The sequence below is a fragment of the Zalophus californianus genome, chromosome 2, assembly GCF_009762305.2.
Source record: "Zalophus californianus isolate mZalCal1 chromosome 2, mZalCal1.pri.v2, whole genome shotgun sequence".
Classification (NCBI taxonomy): domain Eukaryota; kingdom Metazoa; phylum Chordata; class Mammalia; order Carnivora; family Otariidae; genus Zalophus; species Zalophus californianus.
Genome location: NC_045596.1, coordinates 182344211 through 182361990, shown reverse-complemented (window position 1 = coordinate 182361990; position 17780 = coordinate 182344211). Strand labels below are relative to the sequence as shown.

The 17780-nt window shown below is 46.0% G+C and overlaps 2 protein-coding genes across 8 annotated transcripts in view; one reads left to right on the top strand and one right to left on the bottom strand.

Annotated features, from left to right (window-relative positions):
- MTUS1 (microtubule associated scaffold protein 1) overlaps positions 1-6292 on the top strand; it is a 166624-nt gene extending 160332 nt beyond the window's left edge. For 6 of the 7 annotated variants that reach the window (XM_027598755.2, XM_027598753.2, XM_027598754.2 and 3 more), the window contains 3 exons: positions 241-357; positions 3359-3456; positions 3971-4339. In XM_027598755.2, the coding sequence (XP_027454556.2) occupies positions 241-357; positions 3359-3456; positions 3971-4184 (429 nt within the window). In that variant the 3' untranslated portion in view covers positions 4185-4339. Of the gene's footprint in view, positions 1-240; positions 358-3358; positions 3457-3970 lie in introns of all 7 variants that reach the window. The other variant, XM_027598756.2, reaches the window with a different exon arrangement.
- Positions 6293-6938: 646 nt separating this feature from the next.
- The window catches only part of PDGFRL (platelet derived growth factor receptor like), a 67020-nt gene continuing 56178 nt past the window's right edge, over positions 6939-17780 (bottom strand). Inside the window, exons 3-6 of the mRNA XM_027598887.1 lie at positions 17130-17281; positions 13043-13336; positions 8828-8967; positions 6939-7399 (exon numbers count right to left, since the gene is read on the bottom strand). Of these exons, the coding sequence (XP_027454688.1) occupies positions 7211-7399; positions 8828-8967; positions 13043-13336; positions 17130-17281 (775 nt within the window). The 3' untranslated portion in view covers positions 6939-7210. The remainder of the gene's footprint in view (positions 7400-8827; positions 8968-13042; positions 13337-17129; positions 17282-17780) is intronic.

Sequence of the window (17780 nt, the reverse complement as noted above, 5' to 3'; positions counted from 1 at the left end):
AATGAGTGAAATGTTTGTTTTCAGAGATGAAATGTCTTATTTCATTCTTATAACCAAAGACTTTGAGATTACTGTTCCCTTAACCCTTTTTTCCACCTCTTCCCCTGAAGCTACTGTGAGAAGGTTAGAAGTCTCCAGCTACTTGTTTGCCCAATTTCTAAATCTAATCAAAGACTCTATTAAGAATTTAACAACGTGTGGTTAAGTAATCAGAGCTGTGTCCTGCTGTGTCTGTTGCAGAAGAACCCTCAGATCATGTATCTGGAGCAAGAGTTGGAAAGCCTGAAAGCCGTGTTGGAGATCAAGAACGAGAAACTCCACCAGCAGGACATCAAGTTAATGAAAATGGAGAAACTGGTATGTTTCTTTAGGGTTTTACCCAGTAGAACAAAGACTGTGGCATAGGAACTCGGCTCTGAGCTAGAGCTGTGGAGTTGTTTTAACTGCTACTTAAAGGTGCTTAGAGATGTGCAGAAGGTAACAAGAGGCTACGTTTTCTTCTGTGGGTTTGCTCCTGGCTCATTTATTGCTGCCTTCTGGAACATTTTTTTTCCCCCCAAGGAACACAGAAAGCAGCATTTGGATCCTTGGAAAAGCCACAACAAACAAATTAGGCTTCTGTTTTAGGGTCTGTGAATCTTAATGCATCTAAGAAGAATTTTGAAATCATGTAAAATCAGTACTTTAATATATCACCAACTCTGGGTTGGTGTCTTATGCCCCAAACAGTTGAATATGTAAATGAATCACATTAGGGCAATTCAGTTTGCTATCTAAATTCTTAATCTCTCTCATGAATTAGAATGTGATGGAAGAGTCATGCTCTCATAAAATTAATCTGGTTGGACAAATGCAAACATTATGAAAAATATGAATGAGGTGGAGTTTGTGGCCTCTAGGACAGAGCCCCGACGTCGGCCAGTGACAAGTTCACCAAGAAGTCTGCGTTTGGGTGGAGCATGGCTGCTGGGAGCCGGAGTCTCACCAAGCGGACAGGGTTTGGCAAGGCAGCTTAAGTGATCCCAGCCATTGCTGTACTTTGCCCTTGACTGTACCAGCTGCCTCACTGTGCCTGTCCCTTGTCCCCCCAGTTATGAGTGATTCGTTGTTGAGTGACCGAGTGCCTCATTCGAGCCCCAACCAGCTCTGGACAACAGGGAGCCTGGAGGCCACTCTTTATTTGCTTTTTTTGTTTGTTTGGGTTTTGGTGTTTGGTTTGGTTCAGTTTTCTTCTACAGACACCATTACCTCACTGTGGAGGGAGGTAAGGGCTAAGCCCCCATCTGGATATATGGGCACTTTGAATTGTGATTGTGATTTTTTTCTTTTAAAGGAAGGAAAGAAGAATTCTTACGGTTTATCTAGTATAGATACCAGTTCCTGCCAAAGGGCCTCCTCTTCCATCAAGCCTGATAACTCAGCTAATCTCACAGTCATTGCTGATGTAGATCACCCTATTAATAATTTGTTGCCCCCTGTGCCATTCCTGCATCCAAACTTTTCAAAATACCATATACATGGAGAACAGGCTCTCCTGTAAAATTAACAACACAGTGTAATTTTTGTTGACCCCTAAACATTTTTGTTTCTTGCCATGCCCGAGAGGTATCATGGTATTAGTTAGCATTGAGTTGATATAACAGGTAAACCCATGGTTACTTTATCTATAGGCATACCTCAGTGAACGATATTGTGGGTTTGGTTTCAGGCCACCACAATGCCAATATTGCAGTAAAGTGAGGCAAATGCACTTTTTGGTTTCCTAGTGCATATAAAAGTCTGTTAAGTGTGCAATAGCATTATATCTTAAAAAAAAATCAATGCACATACCTTAATTCAACAGTAACTACCTGAGCTTCCAGTGAGTTGTAATCACTAATCACAGGTCACCATAGCAATTGTAATAATATTGAAAAAGTCTGAAATATTCCCAGAATGACCAAAATGTGTCAAAGACCTTGAAGAGAACAAATGCTATTGGAAAAATAGTGCCAGTAGACTTGATTGACATGGGGTTGCCACGGATCTTCAATTTATTTAAAAAAAAAATCTGCAAAGCAGAAGGAAGTGACATATAATAAAATGAGGTATGCTTATATTCGTAAGCTCAGAGCCTGTGTAGAAAATAAAACTCGTAGAAAGCAAGGAGGCTTTCTCAGTACGAAAGCTTTGTACAAGGGCTAGTTTCCTATAAAAGGAGGCATTGGATGAGATAATACTATCAGGCCAATCCCTGCCCAGTCTTCCATTCCAGATTGCCCCACCTCGTGTGTTATTTCGAACTCCTTTATAATTACTGGAAATTCCAAGCCTCCCTTTTTCTTACAGTCTCATTTTTGGGAAAGTTTTTCCACCCGGCGGGCTTGTCCTGAGCACTTTCTGGATAATAAGAAATGTTAAGAACAACAGGACTCCCAACCAAGAGTCGTAGTCAGAGTAGATTAGTCATACATTGCAGAGACAGGGATTAGAATTAATTCTGACAGAGCTGTGATGTCACCACCTCAGCAAGTAATCAAATCTTACCTTTAGAAAGTAATGGGATGTAATCAGCTCTTCATCATGTTAAGTGATTAAATGTCTTCTGGGATTTTATCCTTGAATCTCTCCCCTGATCAATTTGTTTTCCTTGAAAGTTCTCCAGCAGGAGAACAAATGTATCTTCCACTGAACTGGGGAGGGAGGCTTTGTGTAGTGAGTGCTCCTTCTCTCAGTTGGTGTTCCACAGAGCTTGGTGAATGGGTGCTTCGTGTGGCCACCTGAGGTAAATGCTACAGAGAAACTGGAAACCACATTTAAGGCCATGGTAGACATGGCCAAGAATTGTCAACTGTTGGACTACTATGAGTTTTCTTCGAGCATGGGGATTTTTTTCTCCAGAATTTGACTATAGGAAGCTGAGGTGCAGGCTAGCCACTGTTGTCATTTTACCACCTTGAAACTGCGTGTGCGCGCGCACGCACACACACACACACACACACACACACACACACACACACACACACACACACACACACACACACACACACACACACACACACACACGCATTCGTGTTGCCCTCGGGCACCAGTTCTTGGAGGGGGGGGTGCAGTTCTAAAACAGTGTGCCCGGGAGCAAATCCATTACCCCTGGGTGCGTCAGTGGCCTGGCAGACATTTGTAAAAATTATACATCCAGATGCACTGTTTTGCTGCTTTAGATTCTTTTTGCAGCATGCCTGTGTGCAGATATTTCGATATACTACTAAACCTTCCTTAATTAAATCTCTCCAAGTGTGCTGGTGTCAGGAATGTGCCTAAGGGAAAGAGGGGCTTTGTTTTTTAATGTATAAATGTTGGCATGCTCGCTTACACCAAGGTGGACAACAACACAACGTTGGTTGACAAACTGAAGCGATTCCAGCAGGAGAATGAGGAATTAAAAGCTCGGATGGACAAGCACATGGCGATTTCAAGGTAAAAACGGTCCTATTTTCCCTAAGCTCCTCCCTTCCTTGAATGACGAGTGTTAACTTTCTTACCACACCCCACCCATGTGGAGTGTGAAATGGGACTGCAGCGGGCGGTGGGTGGTTCAACAACGCGGACAATAGGATTGGAGCCAGTGGTGTTGGACCACTGTGGTCCCTGGCGTACTGACGCGCTGAGCATGCTTTCAGAGGTGGAGCAGCACAAGACCCAACAGGAAACAGCCCCAAGCATAAGACAGTCATCAGACATGGAGAAAAGCTGTGGTAGGGTCACCCACCCATCTATGAACTCACCCCCAAAGGTACTTTTCCTTGGGCTTAACGCTCACACTCCCAGCGTTTCTGCAGCAGCCCGGCCCCCATGCGCCGCAGCCCTGGGCAGGACTCCCTTTTGTTCCAGAGGGATTGTTTCGGGGGCTCAAATTTTAAATGGTAAGCATTTTTTCAAGTTCCTTTGAACTCAGATCCACGTGGTTTGTGGCTCTTTTTTTGTCCTCAAGGCAACTCTCCACCGAGCAGGCCGTTCTGCAGGAGTCACTGGAGAAGGAGTCCAAGGTTAACAAGAGACTGTCCATGGAGAACGAGGAGCTGCTGTGGAAGCTGCACAACGGGGACTTGTGCAGCCCCAAGAGGTCCCCCACATCCGCCGCTGTCCCCTTCCAGTCACAGAGGAACTCCGGCTCCTTCCCCAGCCCCAGCATCTCACCCAGATGACGCTTTCTGGAAGCTGGGAGACTGAAAGCGTTTGTACAGGTCTGCGGGACTGACCCTAACCACGCTCATGGGCGCGAGCGCTACGGTAGTGGACGCGTGATGACCACTCTGGAACTGGAGAGTCGCCACCCCCGAGGCTCCTTAGGAGACTGGAACTCTGGAGGAAGACTTGGACCCCGTCCAAGAGCCTCCTCCCCAAAGATCTCAGAACGGATCTACACAGACACTGTTGCACAAAGCACTTAAAGAACAAGAGGGTCTTGTTCATTGCCTTTTTCACCTAAGCATAAGGGGAAAAAAACTCTCAGGGGCCTGTTAAGATAAAGATTTATAACCTTTATAATGTTCTTCACCACAGACACCTTCTTGTGATTTTTATTTTGGTCTGATTGGGGATGTATGAATGAAATGGATGCACGGAGTGTCGTGTCTGATGCCTCCTTTGCTGTGTATTGAAAGTCAAATGCTGCATATATCTGGGTGCGTACTAATCAAATAATAGTCAGTATATGCACTTCTGCAAAAGCCATAGGAGGAGGAATGATCGTCGCTTGAATTAAGATTCTCGACCACCAACTCAGCTCAGCCCTTGACCGTGGGGAGTGGTAATGACAGGAAAGGCTTTGACTCGTCCATGTCTCTACAGCTCTGTATCCTTCTGGAGGAACTTGTTGGCAGTCTTCCGGTGTTTGGCAACGTCAGTTGAAACTAGTTAGATTCTTTTCTGTAGATTTTTAACATCCCCCTGTGAACCTAACATGATACTACACAGTCTATTTTCTCAGGCTGTGTGCAGATATAGAACCCTAATTTTTCTAAAAATCTGCGTAAAGAAAAAAGGCAGTACCAGTGGATTTGCTTCTGCCTTATTTTTACCTTGATCTGGGCTATTGCCACAGATTGCAACTATCTGCTCTCCCATTATCCTCATTTCCCCCCTTCCTCTTCACCCATCCCCCACTGCCCCACCTCTCACCAGAGCCACAAAAGCAAGCCTCCTACCTCCTACCTACTTTTCTCTGGGACAAGGAATATGCTTTTCCAGAGCCAGCTCATCATCAAGGTGCCAAAACCACTTTCCAAATAAACCCAGGCCTGGATCTCCTAGTGCAAATTTTGGGAAACCCTAGAGAGAATGAAGAATAAGTCATGAGCCAGTAGAACGGAGTAAGGTAGGGTTCCGTGCTTACGGATGAATAGGAGCAGCCTGTTTAAGGCAGTGATGTGGTATTTAGTCAAACATTTGGGGAAGAGAATGCTCAGTTTCCGTGTACCCTTTGCGGAATCCTTCTGTCCTTGAGAAAGGAGCAGAACGGTCAGTCGATGAGCGGAAAATGGGGCATACACAGCTCCCTCCAAGCTGCGTTTCAGTTTCTTTTCAGAACTTATTACCTCCCCCCATTCTAAGACTTTGAGGGGGAAGTAGAAGGAAGAACTGTGGCTTCATCTCCATCTCCCTGCACGTCAGTATTTACTAACCTGTGTCGCCAATGTCCCGTGGCTGTACAAGTAACCGCTATAGTGTAAGAACGGATTCGGGATACTAGAGGTGGATATTCGAGTCCTCATTGACATGTACACTACATAGCAAACTGATCTTCATGATGCATGGTGGTTTTGATTAGCGATTGTGTCCGAAGCCTTTAACCTCCAACAATTTATTATGTATGTAACCTTCCAGGTTTGCTTCTGATCAATGGGAATATGGGTTCACTGCCACCTCCCGGAATAGCTCTCTGCTTGCCCTTCTGAGTTGTTTTCAATGCCATTAGCCAAAGTTGGGTTTGCCATCCATCTCCTACGCGTGGGGCATCTTGTGCTGTTCCTTGCTGTCCTCCATACAATTGAGGTGTCTGGGGAAATCAGTCTTCTACACAATTAATACAAAATGTCTTTCTTCAGAGAATGGGAGGCAACAGGAGAGTAAATAGGAAATGAAACACACCTCTAAGATTTTTTTTTTCAAACCAAATGTTTTTCACGTAGGATGCAAAATGTTGGCTTGTCATGAAAATATGGATGTGTAAACTGTAGTTGCGCTCAGTTTGTAGTGATGGAAAGTGTATTTTACTTTAATCAAATAAATAATGCTGGAATATTCAGTGTAAGAATTGCAACCTCTGACCTACTCCATCCTCCAAAGTGTCACCCAGTTTTTAGCCCTTCTCAAGACCCAGGTGACCATCTGTCTCCTCCCCAGGATCTTCCAACGCAACAACAGAATTAGTCACAGGCTGAAATCAGGCTCTGAGAGCTGGACTTACAGGTAAGCTTCTCTGAATTCCCAGCTATGTGTGTTGGAGACATTTTGACTGATTTGAACAATTTCTGCTATTTAATAAGGTAAACTGGGAACAGCTTAAGTCTAAATATTTTTAAAGATGGTAAAAAAGCCTAAATGAAGTTGAGTCTTCCTTGATCTGGAAATCTAGGTTATATTGAAAGTTAAATTTTTAAAAACACCTACTCTAGAATGACTCATCATAGGACTTTGAGTGCAGCAGCTTAAAAAGGCAAGTTTATGTAATTTAATTTTTTGATACCTTTGTATTGTAGATAGAGTTGAACCATGTATTACTCTCTTTAGATCCTCATGTGTTGTAGTTGTGATATCAAATAGAATCTTGGGTAGTGACCCCAAACATTGCTGCCAACAAGTCCCTCTGGATGTACTTCAACCTAAAAAATGAACACTTAGCTCATTTTGTATTTTTTACAAAAACTTGCTCATTTAATAGAAACGAGGCTATAAAGTTAATATCGATGCTCTTTTTAATTATAAAATAGAAATGCATGTAGATAGGTAAGCAATCAAAATACATGCTCTCTGTTCGAGGAGTTAACACTTCTATTATTAGAGCGGATGACTTCCTTTTAGTTTGGATGTCTGGGTCTGACTCACAGGGCAGGGGGTGGGGTTTGGCACTTGACATCAGCCTCGGGCAAAGCATTAGTCAAAAGAACCCCAAAGCGGGTCATGGACACAAATGAACTTTCCATCAGTTCATTATACTTCATTTGCCAAGTCAGGAAAACTCAACAGTGGTAGCAACTGTAGTCGCCCCTTGGAGATTCTGAGCAGTGCAAATATAATATCCTACATCAGTGGTCTCAAAGTCTTCGATTGTCATGATGCTCTGGGAGATTCTTGTGGTATGCCCCAGTCCTCTGTGGATCAGCCTCCAACTGTCTTGAATTGTCACGGGCCTTTCTTCCTGTTGAACGACACCCCCATGCACTGAAGCACAGCAACAAGCTGCTACAAACAACTCCCATTCACCCAACACCATGGGGTGTCGCTTTCAAAGTGCAAAATACATACTTATAAAAGACTATTTGGTACGCAGAGCACAGGGGAGCTTTTATGCTGTATAAACATTATACCATTTGGCACGCTCTTTCTGCTCTTCAGTAAGTGGCTACTTAATATAAAATTTATTCTTTTGGAACTCCAAGAATGTGGAACTGGTATTAGGCAAAAAACATGGATAAAAATTTCCACTCTTCACATTGCTCACTCAGTAGTTTTTGGTCACAGAATTTAAAGGCTTCTCATTGGTCAGATTTGGGGGAGGGAGAAGTAGAAATAGTCAAATATGCCAAAAGACTCCAGTGGGGAGAAAAGTTGTACCCCGAGGATGGATAACATGATGCCCTAGATGACATAACTCCCTATTTCTAGAAAGTGAGAGGGTCACTTTTAAGATGCTTCATCCAACTTTGGTGATAAGAATGTAGTGTGTTCTGGATTAGTTTAACGTAACTGTAATATTACCAGTATTAAAAAAATACCCTTTCTGCTCGTAAAAACAAAGCAAAACAAAAAAAACTTGCAGATCACTGATGTCTTCAAAGTGTGACAGCACTTCTTGATAACACATACCTAGTCCCAGGAAACTACTTTTCTCCAGGTAGAGTTATTTTCCACCAACCAGAGTAGCCAATACACTTCTGGCTTATGGGCTGTGTATGTCTTAGGAGGCCAAATCTCTTCTGGCAAGGAAGGGATTATTCCATGGTGGTGGCAAAGCTGTTTATTTTAGTGAGCAAAACAGGCACGGGGGCTAAATGTGAGGTTGTTGCTCTTATGGAAAGTCTATTTTAAAATAATCTCTGGCCTCACAGCACTTTTGCCAGGCCCTAGGTTTATATGCCCACATGGTGGATGTCCTCACCACAGGGCAGAGCTTGTACTGCTGGAAACCAAGTGGCCTCCAATTGACCCAGAATTGGGGGTGGAGAAGGAGGGAGGCTCCCTCCTTTCCCTTCCAGGTCTCATCCCTGCTTAAGGGTTACAAAGAAAAATAACCTATGTCGAGGGTATGCTGAACTGCCTAACGGAAACCACTTCTTTTTCTGTCTTTTAAAAACGCCACTTGTAACTATACTGAAATGTCTTAGAAAACTAGTAATGAACAAACAATGAATCATGGAACACTACACCAAAACAAATGATGTAATATATGGTGATTAACATAACAAAAAAAAAAAAAAAAAAAAAAAAAAAACTAGTAAAGCCCGGGCCCGTACCATAGTTCCCCGCCTTTGTTACACTTAAGTTCGGATCTCTTCACGTAGGGGTGGGGATGGGGGACAAAACCGTGAGCTGAGAGAGCTGGCTGGGATGGGGGCGCAGCCCTTACCTTCTGTCCTGGATAGATCCACCTGAATTCCACCTCAACGTCCGGTTCCCCGAGGACCGTGCAGAGGACACTGATGTCATCCCCACTTCCCACTTTGTTTGAGGATGCCAAGATGGTTGTTGACGGAGGGCCTCGAGGAACTGGAAGGAAGCAGGAGATGGGGAAGGTGAGATGGACATCCACGAGTATGACCTTGAAGACAAACCTTGAGACATATTCTGTTCTTTGAACAAAGCTGTAACGTTTCTGCCTGCCTTCCAGCTTCCCAGCCAGCTTCAGGCCTAGGCTCTCCCACCACTTCCGGTGTCCTTGGAAGCCTCCTCTCTACCTTGACGGTCCAGAATGGGGAACTCATCCAGGACTCCCAGGCCCAGCCATTATCTTTACACGAGGAGAGGAGCTAAAAGTTCTGGGAATAAGAAGGGGAATAAAAAAGTTGGGGGAGGAGAAGGTGCGTGGGGAAAGAGCAAGCAACAGGTAGAGAAGGGGCAGACTGGAAGGAGGGCAGCTGAAGGGGGTGAAGAGGAACAGGCCGGCGTGTGGCTGTCTCCTCAGAGGGAAGAGGAGAATGTCAGAATCGAAGGAAAAGGACATTCGCAGGAACGGCACAAATACATCTGTTGGCAGTCCCTTCGCAGCACCGCAGAAACGTTGCTTCCCTGCGGTCAGTTCACTCAAGGAATTCTCATGGCGGCCTTGAGCAAGGCAGTGGACTGGGAGCCGGGACTACAGCAGCCAACAACCCAGACGTGGTCTCTGAGCCCTTGGGGACTACGCTTCGTGGTCTGGGAGGAGGCAGACACTAAGCAAGTCATTGTAGGGCTTATGTAAAACAGTTGTGTTAGCAGCTGTGAAGGAGAAGCCCAGCACGTTCTAGAAGCTCAGAATAGTCTGAAAAGCAAGAAAGGCTTCCTTGCTTGAGGGAACACTGTTTGAACTCAAATCTGAAGGGTGAGCTTAACGGGCATGGAGGAAGAAGTAGGGAGGCAGCCACAGCCCGGGAATCCCAGAGTGCAGAGCCCCCGGCGTGAGGTGGACGAAGGCCAGGCAGGCCGCAGGGCAGGGAGAACGACGGAGGCTGGTCCGGCAAGGCCCTTGAGTCCACTGCAAGATTCCGACTAGAGGTCTAAGAAAAGTGGCAGCCTACTAAATGGTTTTAATTGTAATTATCATCAGCTATGGTGTGGAAGATGGAGAGAGAAAAGGGGAAATCAATTGAAAAGAGAGTTGCAGTAGTACCAGGAGGAGAAGATGCTAGTTTGAACTTCTCTCTTGCGTTAAGGACAGGGAGAAATACGGCACGAAAAGTGTAGGATGTGAAAATGATTTGATGGAAAAGGTGAAAAGGCGTGAGAAGGAGGAGAGAGGGCTGTCAGAGTGACTCCCAGTCCTGGCCTGGCACAGGGGTGACCGGTAGTACCATCACTGAGACCGGGAAAGCCGAAGAACCAGACCCTGGAGGAAGACCTGAGTTCAAGGCAGGCCCCGTGAGGCATCCAAGTGTAGATAATCAGGTGGACGGGCAGACGCCTGAAGCCGGCACTCCCGGGTCTGGGCCACACATACTCACCTGGGAGTTAGCAGTGAGCAGATAGGAAGCAGAGCATGGGTATGGCTGAGGCTGGCCAGGAGGAGAGCAAGGCATGAGAAAGAGGGGACCTGCACCACTGACAAGCTGGAAGAGGCAAAATGCTGACAAAGTGGAATGAGAAAGTGGGGGAAAAGCAGGAAAACTTGAAGCCAGGGAAGAGGCATTTCACGTAGGTGTGGTAGAATCTAATAGGACGAAACAGAAACTTGTCCACTGGATTTGATGGCGTGCGAGTCCCGAGGCCCTTAGCAAGAGCTGATTGGGTGGGACACTGAGAGGAGAGATGAGCGTGTAGGAAGGAAGGAAACACAGGGAATGGGGAGCATCTTTCAGGGCATTTGGCTGTGATGGGAAAGAGAAGACCTTAGCCGAGGGCTAAGGATGGTCAAGAAGGGTTGAAAGTTACTTGGCAGCAGTGTTACTTGGGGGCCGTGGTCTACTGAGTAAGTCCCAGGCTGAGAACAAGAGGCATCAGGGAGTCCAAATTCTCATCTCGGAGAACTGTTTGTTGGTGCGGCCACTCATGCCTCTGCAGGGCTGCTCAAGCAGCAGCATTGCAGAATGACTTCTCCCCACCCCCCTCCCCCCGACCACTCCCCCCAATCATAGAAGAGTTCTTGGAGGGAGAAAAGTTACCATTGAAGGACTATGGTACATGAAAAGGAACCGTTTCTTCCACTCACCTAGAGGGGCTGGTGAGGGGGGTGGCTTTCTGTCCTGGAAGTCAGGAGAGGGAGCCCCAAGAAAATCACTTGTTAAGGAAGGGACACCATGTTATTCTGCGGTAGGAGATCTGCTTGCTGGCTGCACCTGTGCCACCAACCCACAGCTGGAGAGCGCTGGGAGTGATGGTATATGGGGCCGCCAGGGGGACAGGAGACCCAGACTGTGTCCCTGCTGTAAGTTTCTCATTCTTACATGCTCCAGAGCCGGGGGAACAGAGGAACTTGGAGACGTCAAGGGCTATATCCTTTCCAAGACCACACTGCAGATCAGGGCAAGCAGGTACATGTGAATAGCAGAGGTCTTCAGCTGAGGGTCCAAGAGGAGGATGGGGTTGAATCTGATACAGGCGAATGCACCACAGGGGCTGCTTAGGGGTGAATTCCTTATCATCCATGGCAGGATGTTGGAGCCACCATCTGTCCCATTGGGTTCAATGATAAGCCAGGGCAGTAAATACTACCAAGAAACAACTGTCTCTGGGCTGTAGCCTCTCCCCTTCTCCCCCAAAGCCAGCACCAGAGCAGGGAGAGTGGGGGAGGTAGACCGTCTCCCTCCACCACTACAAAATGCCACTCCACGATGCTGGAGTCGCCAGTGCTGCCGGTATGCTGGTGGACAGAGCAGGAGAGCACTTCAGGTCAAGGGTGGGGCTAACTATGTTAAATGAACAGTGTTAGAGACTGGAATGAGACTGTCTTACTAACCCCAAGTGCCTGTTGGATGTAGAGTAGACTGAGATATCATTAATGGACCTCACTACCCTTAGGAAAGCGGGTTTCAACATGGCAGAGTTGAAGGAAGTGAAGAAAAAAGTATTTCATATATGAATCCACTGAATTGAAACTCCTCACTAAAATACTCGCAGAGACATTTGATTCACATTAAAAAATAGTTCCATTTTAGTGGAGAGATTTGAGCATACATCAATTGTGTCAAGAAGTGGGAAGTGAGTCAACTGGAAGAGACTGAATTTACCCATCCATGGGATTTTCCAGTAGCTCTCATCATGGAGAAAGCGTATAGATAGTCATGTTCTCTAGGGTGGCATTTCCCTGGACAGTGGGAGAACAGGCGAGGGGCAAGGAGTTGAGGGTACCAACAGGGAGCATAGCAATGTTGAGCCCTGGACCCCCAGCTGGGTGGGCGGGGAGGGAAGGAGGGCACTGGAGAACGTGGGGAGGAGGGTGGAGGTGAGGATGGGCATAGAGGAGTCACCGAACACTAAGCAACAGTCTGAGCGGGGCTGAGGCTGTGCGTGGAGTTGGACGTCTGATTCAGTGAGTGATTCTCAAGTTGGAGCCGCTGTAGCTGAAGACAGGCTGAAGTTGCAGCTGAGGGGGGTGGTGCCTGAGGTAGAAGGGACGAAGTGGTCAGTGAACCTGGCCTGATGAACTCCAAGTAGATACTGACGTCATCCAGAGAGTGAAGAGACAAGGAGGACAATGAGCCAACAAGGAGAGTGACTGGAAAGGAGAAGGAAAAGCTGGTGGTGCCACGATGCTCAGAGGAGCAGAGGTTCTTCACAGAGGATGAAAGGATGAGGGTGAGGAAGTAAGAATGGGCACAAGAAGAACCTGACCTTGAGTTAGGGAAGGATGGTGCTCTTAGGAGACCACGGATTTTGGTTACAACAAAGAGGATGCTCTCCTCAGAGAGGAAAACACTGGAGAATTGCTGATCCATCCCACAGAGGTAGTACCAGGGTGAGCAGTGGATGAAGGGAGTCAAGAGGGGTTGGGTCATGTCACGGGCAATTCTAGAAATGGCGGTACAGTAAAGGAGCCTTTAAGAACAGCAGTCTGTGCCTCCTAATTTCCATCCATAGCTGGGAACATCAGTACCTGATCCTGACTAGCTGGAAGAGATTAAACTCTAGGCAGCGGTAGGAGCGGGCTTACCTTCCACGTAGAGCAGTTGGTACTTGACTGAGATCTGAGACTTGCCGCCAGCCTCCGCCTTGCAGTAGACCACCCCCTGGTGGTCAGAATGAGGTTGCAGATACACAAAGCCTCTCTTCACATCATAAACAATGTCTGTTCCATTAGCGGGGATTTCCTTGGCAGGGAACTCCCTGTGGAGGGTGACTTTGGCCGACAGGACAGTCACTCGACAAGGAACCACAGCCTGTCTGTCTGGGTTCAGGTAGACAACATCGAAATAACTGGGAGAAGGTACAAAGAGTTCTCCTTTCTCTGCAAAGGGAGAGATAGAGGTCTATTTATTCTCGAGAAATAAGGTAAGAGTGCTTTAAGGATTTTTACATTCGGGGCACAGAGAGGGAACTGGCAATATACTCAGATACTAAGTCCTTATGCATAGAAAAAGCTAGTTTCTACTGCTTTTCCTTTTTTTGTAAAAAAGATTTCACTTCCCATCTCCTTAAAGGAAACAGAAAGGTATTAGGTAAATCAGGCCCATGAATTAGCCCACTGAGGAAGCAGGGAAGGAGACTGATTTCCTTATGTTAAGAGCAATTTTACCACCTGTGAACCATCTGTGTCTCTGGAGAAGTTAGCCCCAAAGCCTATGCTTGTAACTGCCCATTGGGAACGGTTCCCCAACACAGCAGAGCCTCTGAGAGGCCCAGCCCAGCGAGGATGCCGGCACCCTCACCTGCCTTACTCGCAGCCCAGAGAACCTCGTTCCTGCCAAGGTGAGTGGAAAGAGAATTCAGTAAGAACAGACAAGGAAGCCACTAGTCGCAGGTTCTGAGCTCTGCTTGTCTAACACTAGGCTAGGGAATTCAGTCAGTGTCTTATATCCTCCTGTTTGCCCTGCAATCACTTTCCCTGTACTTTAAGTTCTACATGATGGCATTTGATCTTACAGAAATGAGAGAAACAAGGACTGGCTTGCCCATACATTCATTCCTCAGGACAGTCAAGGGACTGTGGGTTAGGGTTTTGTTTTTGGCATAGCACATTAAATCCTGTTTTCTCGATGATTCTGTGAGGGAATATTACGGTAATTGCTAAGAGAAATCTTTGAACTTAATCATACTCCAACAATTGTTAAATTGTTTCCCATGTTTTCCGCACCATGTTCCTGAAACAAATAATTATTCTTGGCTTTCTCCTTCACTAAGCCCTCTTTGTGCCACAGTCATATGATATTTTAGGGTGGGGACAGAATTCCTAGACACAACATCAAGTGTCTTCATGGGCCAAGAGTTCTTTGGCTATGAGTGCCAAGTTCACTGACATGGAGGTCTTTCCCTGGCTCTGAGATAAAGAGGGAATATGTCATGGCTCAGTGAGTCTCCAGCTTTTCCAAGGCTTTCTATCATGCTGGGGGATTTGTGCCACCTTCATGATAAATTGACCTTCCCAGGCTTAGTTAAGGGGCACCTTGGTCAATGTTGTATCTAAAACCCACATGTTCACACAGAGTTAAGTCTATATGGCTTTGGATGTGTCAACTTAATCTCTGTGCCTCCACATCCCTATTTGTAGAGAGAAGAACCTGGAATAGTAAAGATAGCTTTTGAGCAAAAGCCTTTAAGGAAAACTTCTGATTGTAAGATTTAGAAGCAACTCTTGTTTAAAGGTTTTGTAGAAGAAACTGAACCAATAAACAAAGCCAGTAGAATAAGTGAACAACCCAAATTCCAGAACACAAAAATGTGGTCTTACTTCTTGTACTATAAAACAGTCTTTGAAAGAAGTGACCACACCAGTTGCTTTTACAAACTGAAAAAACATATTTGTAATTAGTAGATCCGATCTACCAACAACAAAAATACTTCGCTGAAGTTCATTTAAAAAATTTTAGATTACATATGACCCCTGCAGACATGTTTGTGTCTCTACTCTAGTGTTGTGCAGACATGTTGTGTCTCTACTCAAGTAGATGGCAAGCATTACTTTAAGAAAACTAAACACATGGAAATTCAGATTTCCAAAAAAAAAAACCCTAAATAGGCTATAAATTAAAATCCAAATGTCAACAAATTCCATATTTAGTAAAGTGTTCATTAATGTGGTTTTACCACATATAATTGGTGCCCAAGCTTTTGCTATGAGAAAGCTGATAACGTTCTCCTCCTTGACCTGGGTGGTAGTTACATGCGTATATTCATTTGAGGATAAGTTATTGAGGTGTATAATAATAATTTGTGTAGTTTTCTTTGTATATATCATACTTCAGTAAAATGTTAGGGAAAAAAACCCTCTGATAGCGCTCCCCCATAAAGATTACATATGTAGCAGTTGCTTAATCAAAAATTGCACAAATTAACAACAGTCAAAAAGAGGCTTCACAGTGTTTGCAATCAAACTCTGGGAAACATACAAACATAATGAATGCCAGACGTTCCTCTATGTGGGTAGCAGGGAAGCATATGTTCTGAAAGAATCAGAGCCAGCAGCAGGAAGCTCAGCTTCCGTAACAGCTCATCTTGGTTTTGCAAACCCACCCATGCCTGAAAAGATAAATGCTAAACCCTTTACTGAAAATCCAACTGGTCTCTTGGCTTGGCGTTGAGAAAAGAGAAAATTATACAACACATTAGGTCATGTCCCTTTTTGATCCAGGTTTCTTTAAAGTTGAAGTAAATAGTTTAGCCCTCCTGTGACTCACTAGAGAGCTTCCCATAAATTAGGAATGAGGACCTGGCTCCAAAACTCAAAGAGAGCACTTAACCCTAACGGGACATTCTGCTCAAGAGAAGTCTTCAGTTCAAAGTCTCAACTCAAAACCCAGTATTTTAGGAAGATGTGACAGTGCTAATCATGGCAAGACATCTTCAATCTGCCATTTGAAATATGGTATCAGTTCTTGTCCAGAATAACAGGCGCTAAGGGCACGTGGGCAATTCTGTGCAGCACATTCCAGAATGAGGATCACAAGGGATTACCTGTGAACAACTGTTAGCAATTCTCCTGACAACACCAGTTATGCTAGCTAGTGTCTTTCTGCCTGTTTATCAAGCTACCCATCGTCTTGTCCTAGAAATGGATCAGGACAGTAAGAACATTAGATCCTCGGCCAGAAAAACAGGAGTGGACTCTTTCTCCCCACTACCAGTCATGGAACGCTGAACAAGTCACCTTGCCCTTTCAAGTCTCAGTGTCAGCATCATAATTTCTAAAACAGAGATGGTAAAGTAGCTTCTACTTATTTCCTGAGGGTGTGGTGATAATGAAATGAGATACACGTGACTCCAAAATCTCAAAGACTCTGCTCACGCATCTTCTTGCTATGTGGGAGGGAACTATGTGGGAAGGAAGGGAAAATACATGAGATTTTTGCTAAAGCATTCACTAATGGCCAGGGCCTAAGATCATCTGGGTCATAGTGGCCAGGTCTGAAAGGTTGGAGGGATTCAGGATGTAGGCAAAGCTCACGAAAGCCCCTGCCTAGACTCGAAGAAAACATTCTGGCTTCACCCACAATGCCAAGGCCAATGGCAGCACCAGGGGGTGGCATTTCTAAGATTCCTGAAAGCTGTCCCTCGCCTCTGAACCTGTTGGAGAGAACATCATGCTCCAAACTTCAGAGTGTAGACAGCTCTGCTGAGGAAGGAGACCAGCAAGGTATTTTGCAATGCCTCTTTCTCCAAGAGCAAGTTTCACCTGGCAGAAACATACCTGACGCCGCTCAGAGGCTTCCCTCCGACCTGCACATTTTCAGGCACCTCACTTAGCACAGGGATGGGGCTGAAGCCACATTGGGCCACAACCTTTGGGAATCCTGCCCCCCAAAACTTCAGCTCACGGTACTCCTAAGAACAAATGTGAGGGGGCCTGTGGCTAAGCCTCCTCTGACTAGGAAGCCTCCAGAAAGGAGGTCATCATGGGTCCTGAGAGCACAATGACCAAGATTCTGGAGGGTTCCTGTGAGACTTTCACGAAATGACTGACATAACCTGACAGAGCCTGGCCAACAGGGAGCGCTCTTATTGTCATTATTAGATATTTAGAACCTTGAACTCGGGGCCAAGTGCGGAATTCTGAAGGCTCCCACCAATACCCCCAAACAGTTTACCTGTGAAAAAGATGTAGGTGGAGCCTGATTTGGTCTCGTCCCTCCTGCAGAGGTAGCCGTGGCAGAGCTGCCCCCAGCAGCTGAACTCGCCCGTGTCGGCCGCCGTGGAGTTGACAAGGGTCAGCTGGCCATAGCGCTCCTGCTGCTTCAGGCTGTCAATGAAAGCAGAGCCCGCTCACACCGGGCCAGGGGGCTGGCAGCCCGCACTCCCAGCCCCACGTGGAAGTCCCTGGTGGCTCCCAGCAGCCGGCACAAACTACTACAAGTATGCTGGGGGCAAAAGTGCTTATAGGGGAGGGGTGTCGTCAGGGAGAGAAGCTTCTTCTAAAAAAGGAAGCAGATAATGACAATTATGTTTTATAACTAGAGGGCATTCGGGAGTTTCCCGCAGTAACATCACTGGTGCTTTAGCCCCACAGCCACAGAAACTCAGTCAAAAAGCCTCGGGCAGGTGTTTTGCTTTCAGCTTTTGCTTCTAATGCGTTCATTTAAGCAGTATTCAAGGGGCGCCTGGGTGGCTCAGTCGGTTAGGCGGCTGCCTTCAGCTCAGGTCATGATCCTGGGGTCCCAGGATGGAGCGCCCCCACCCCAGTCGGGCTCCCCACTCAGCGGGGGTCTGCTTCTCCCTTTGACCCTCCTTCTGCTTGTGCC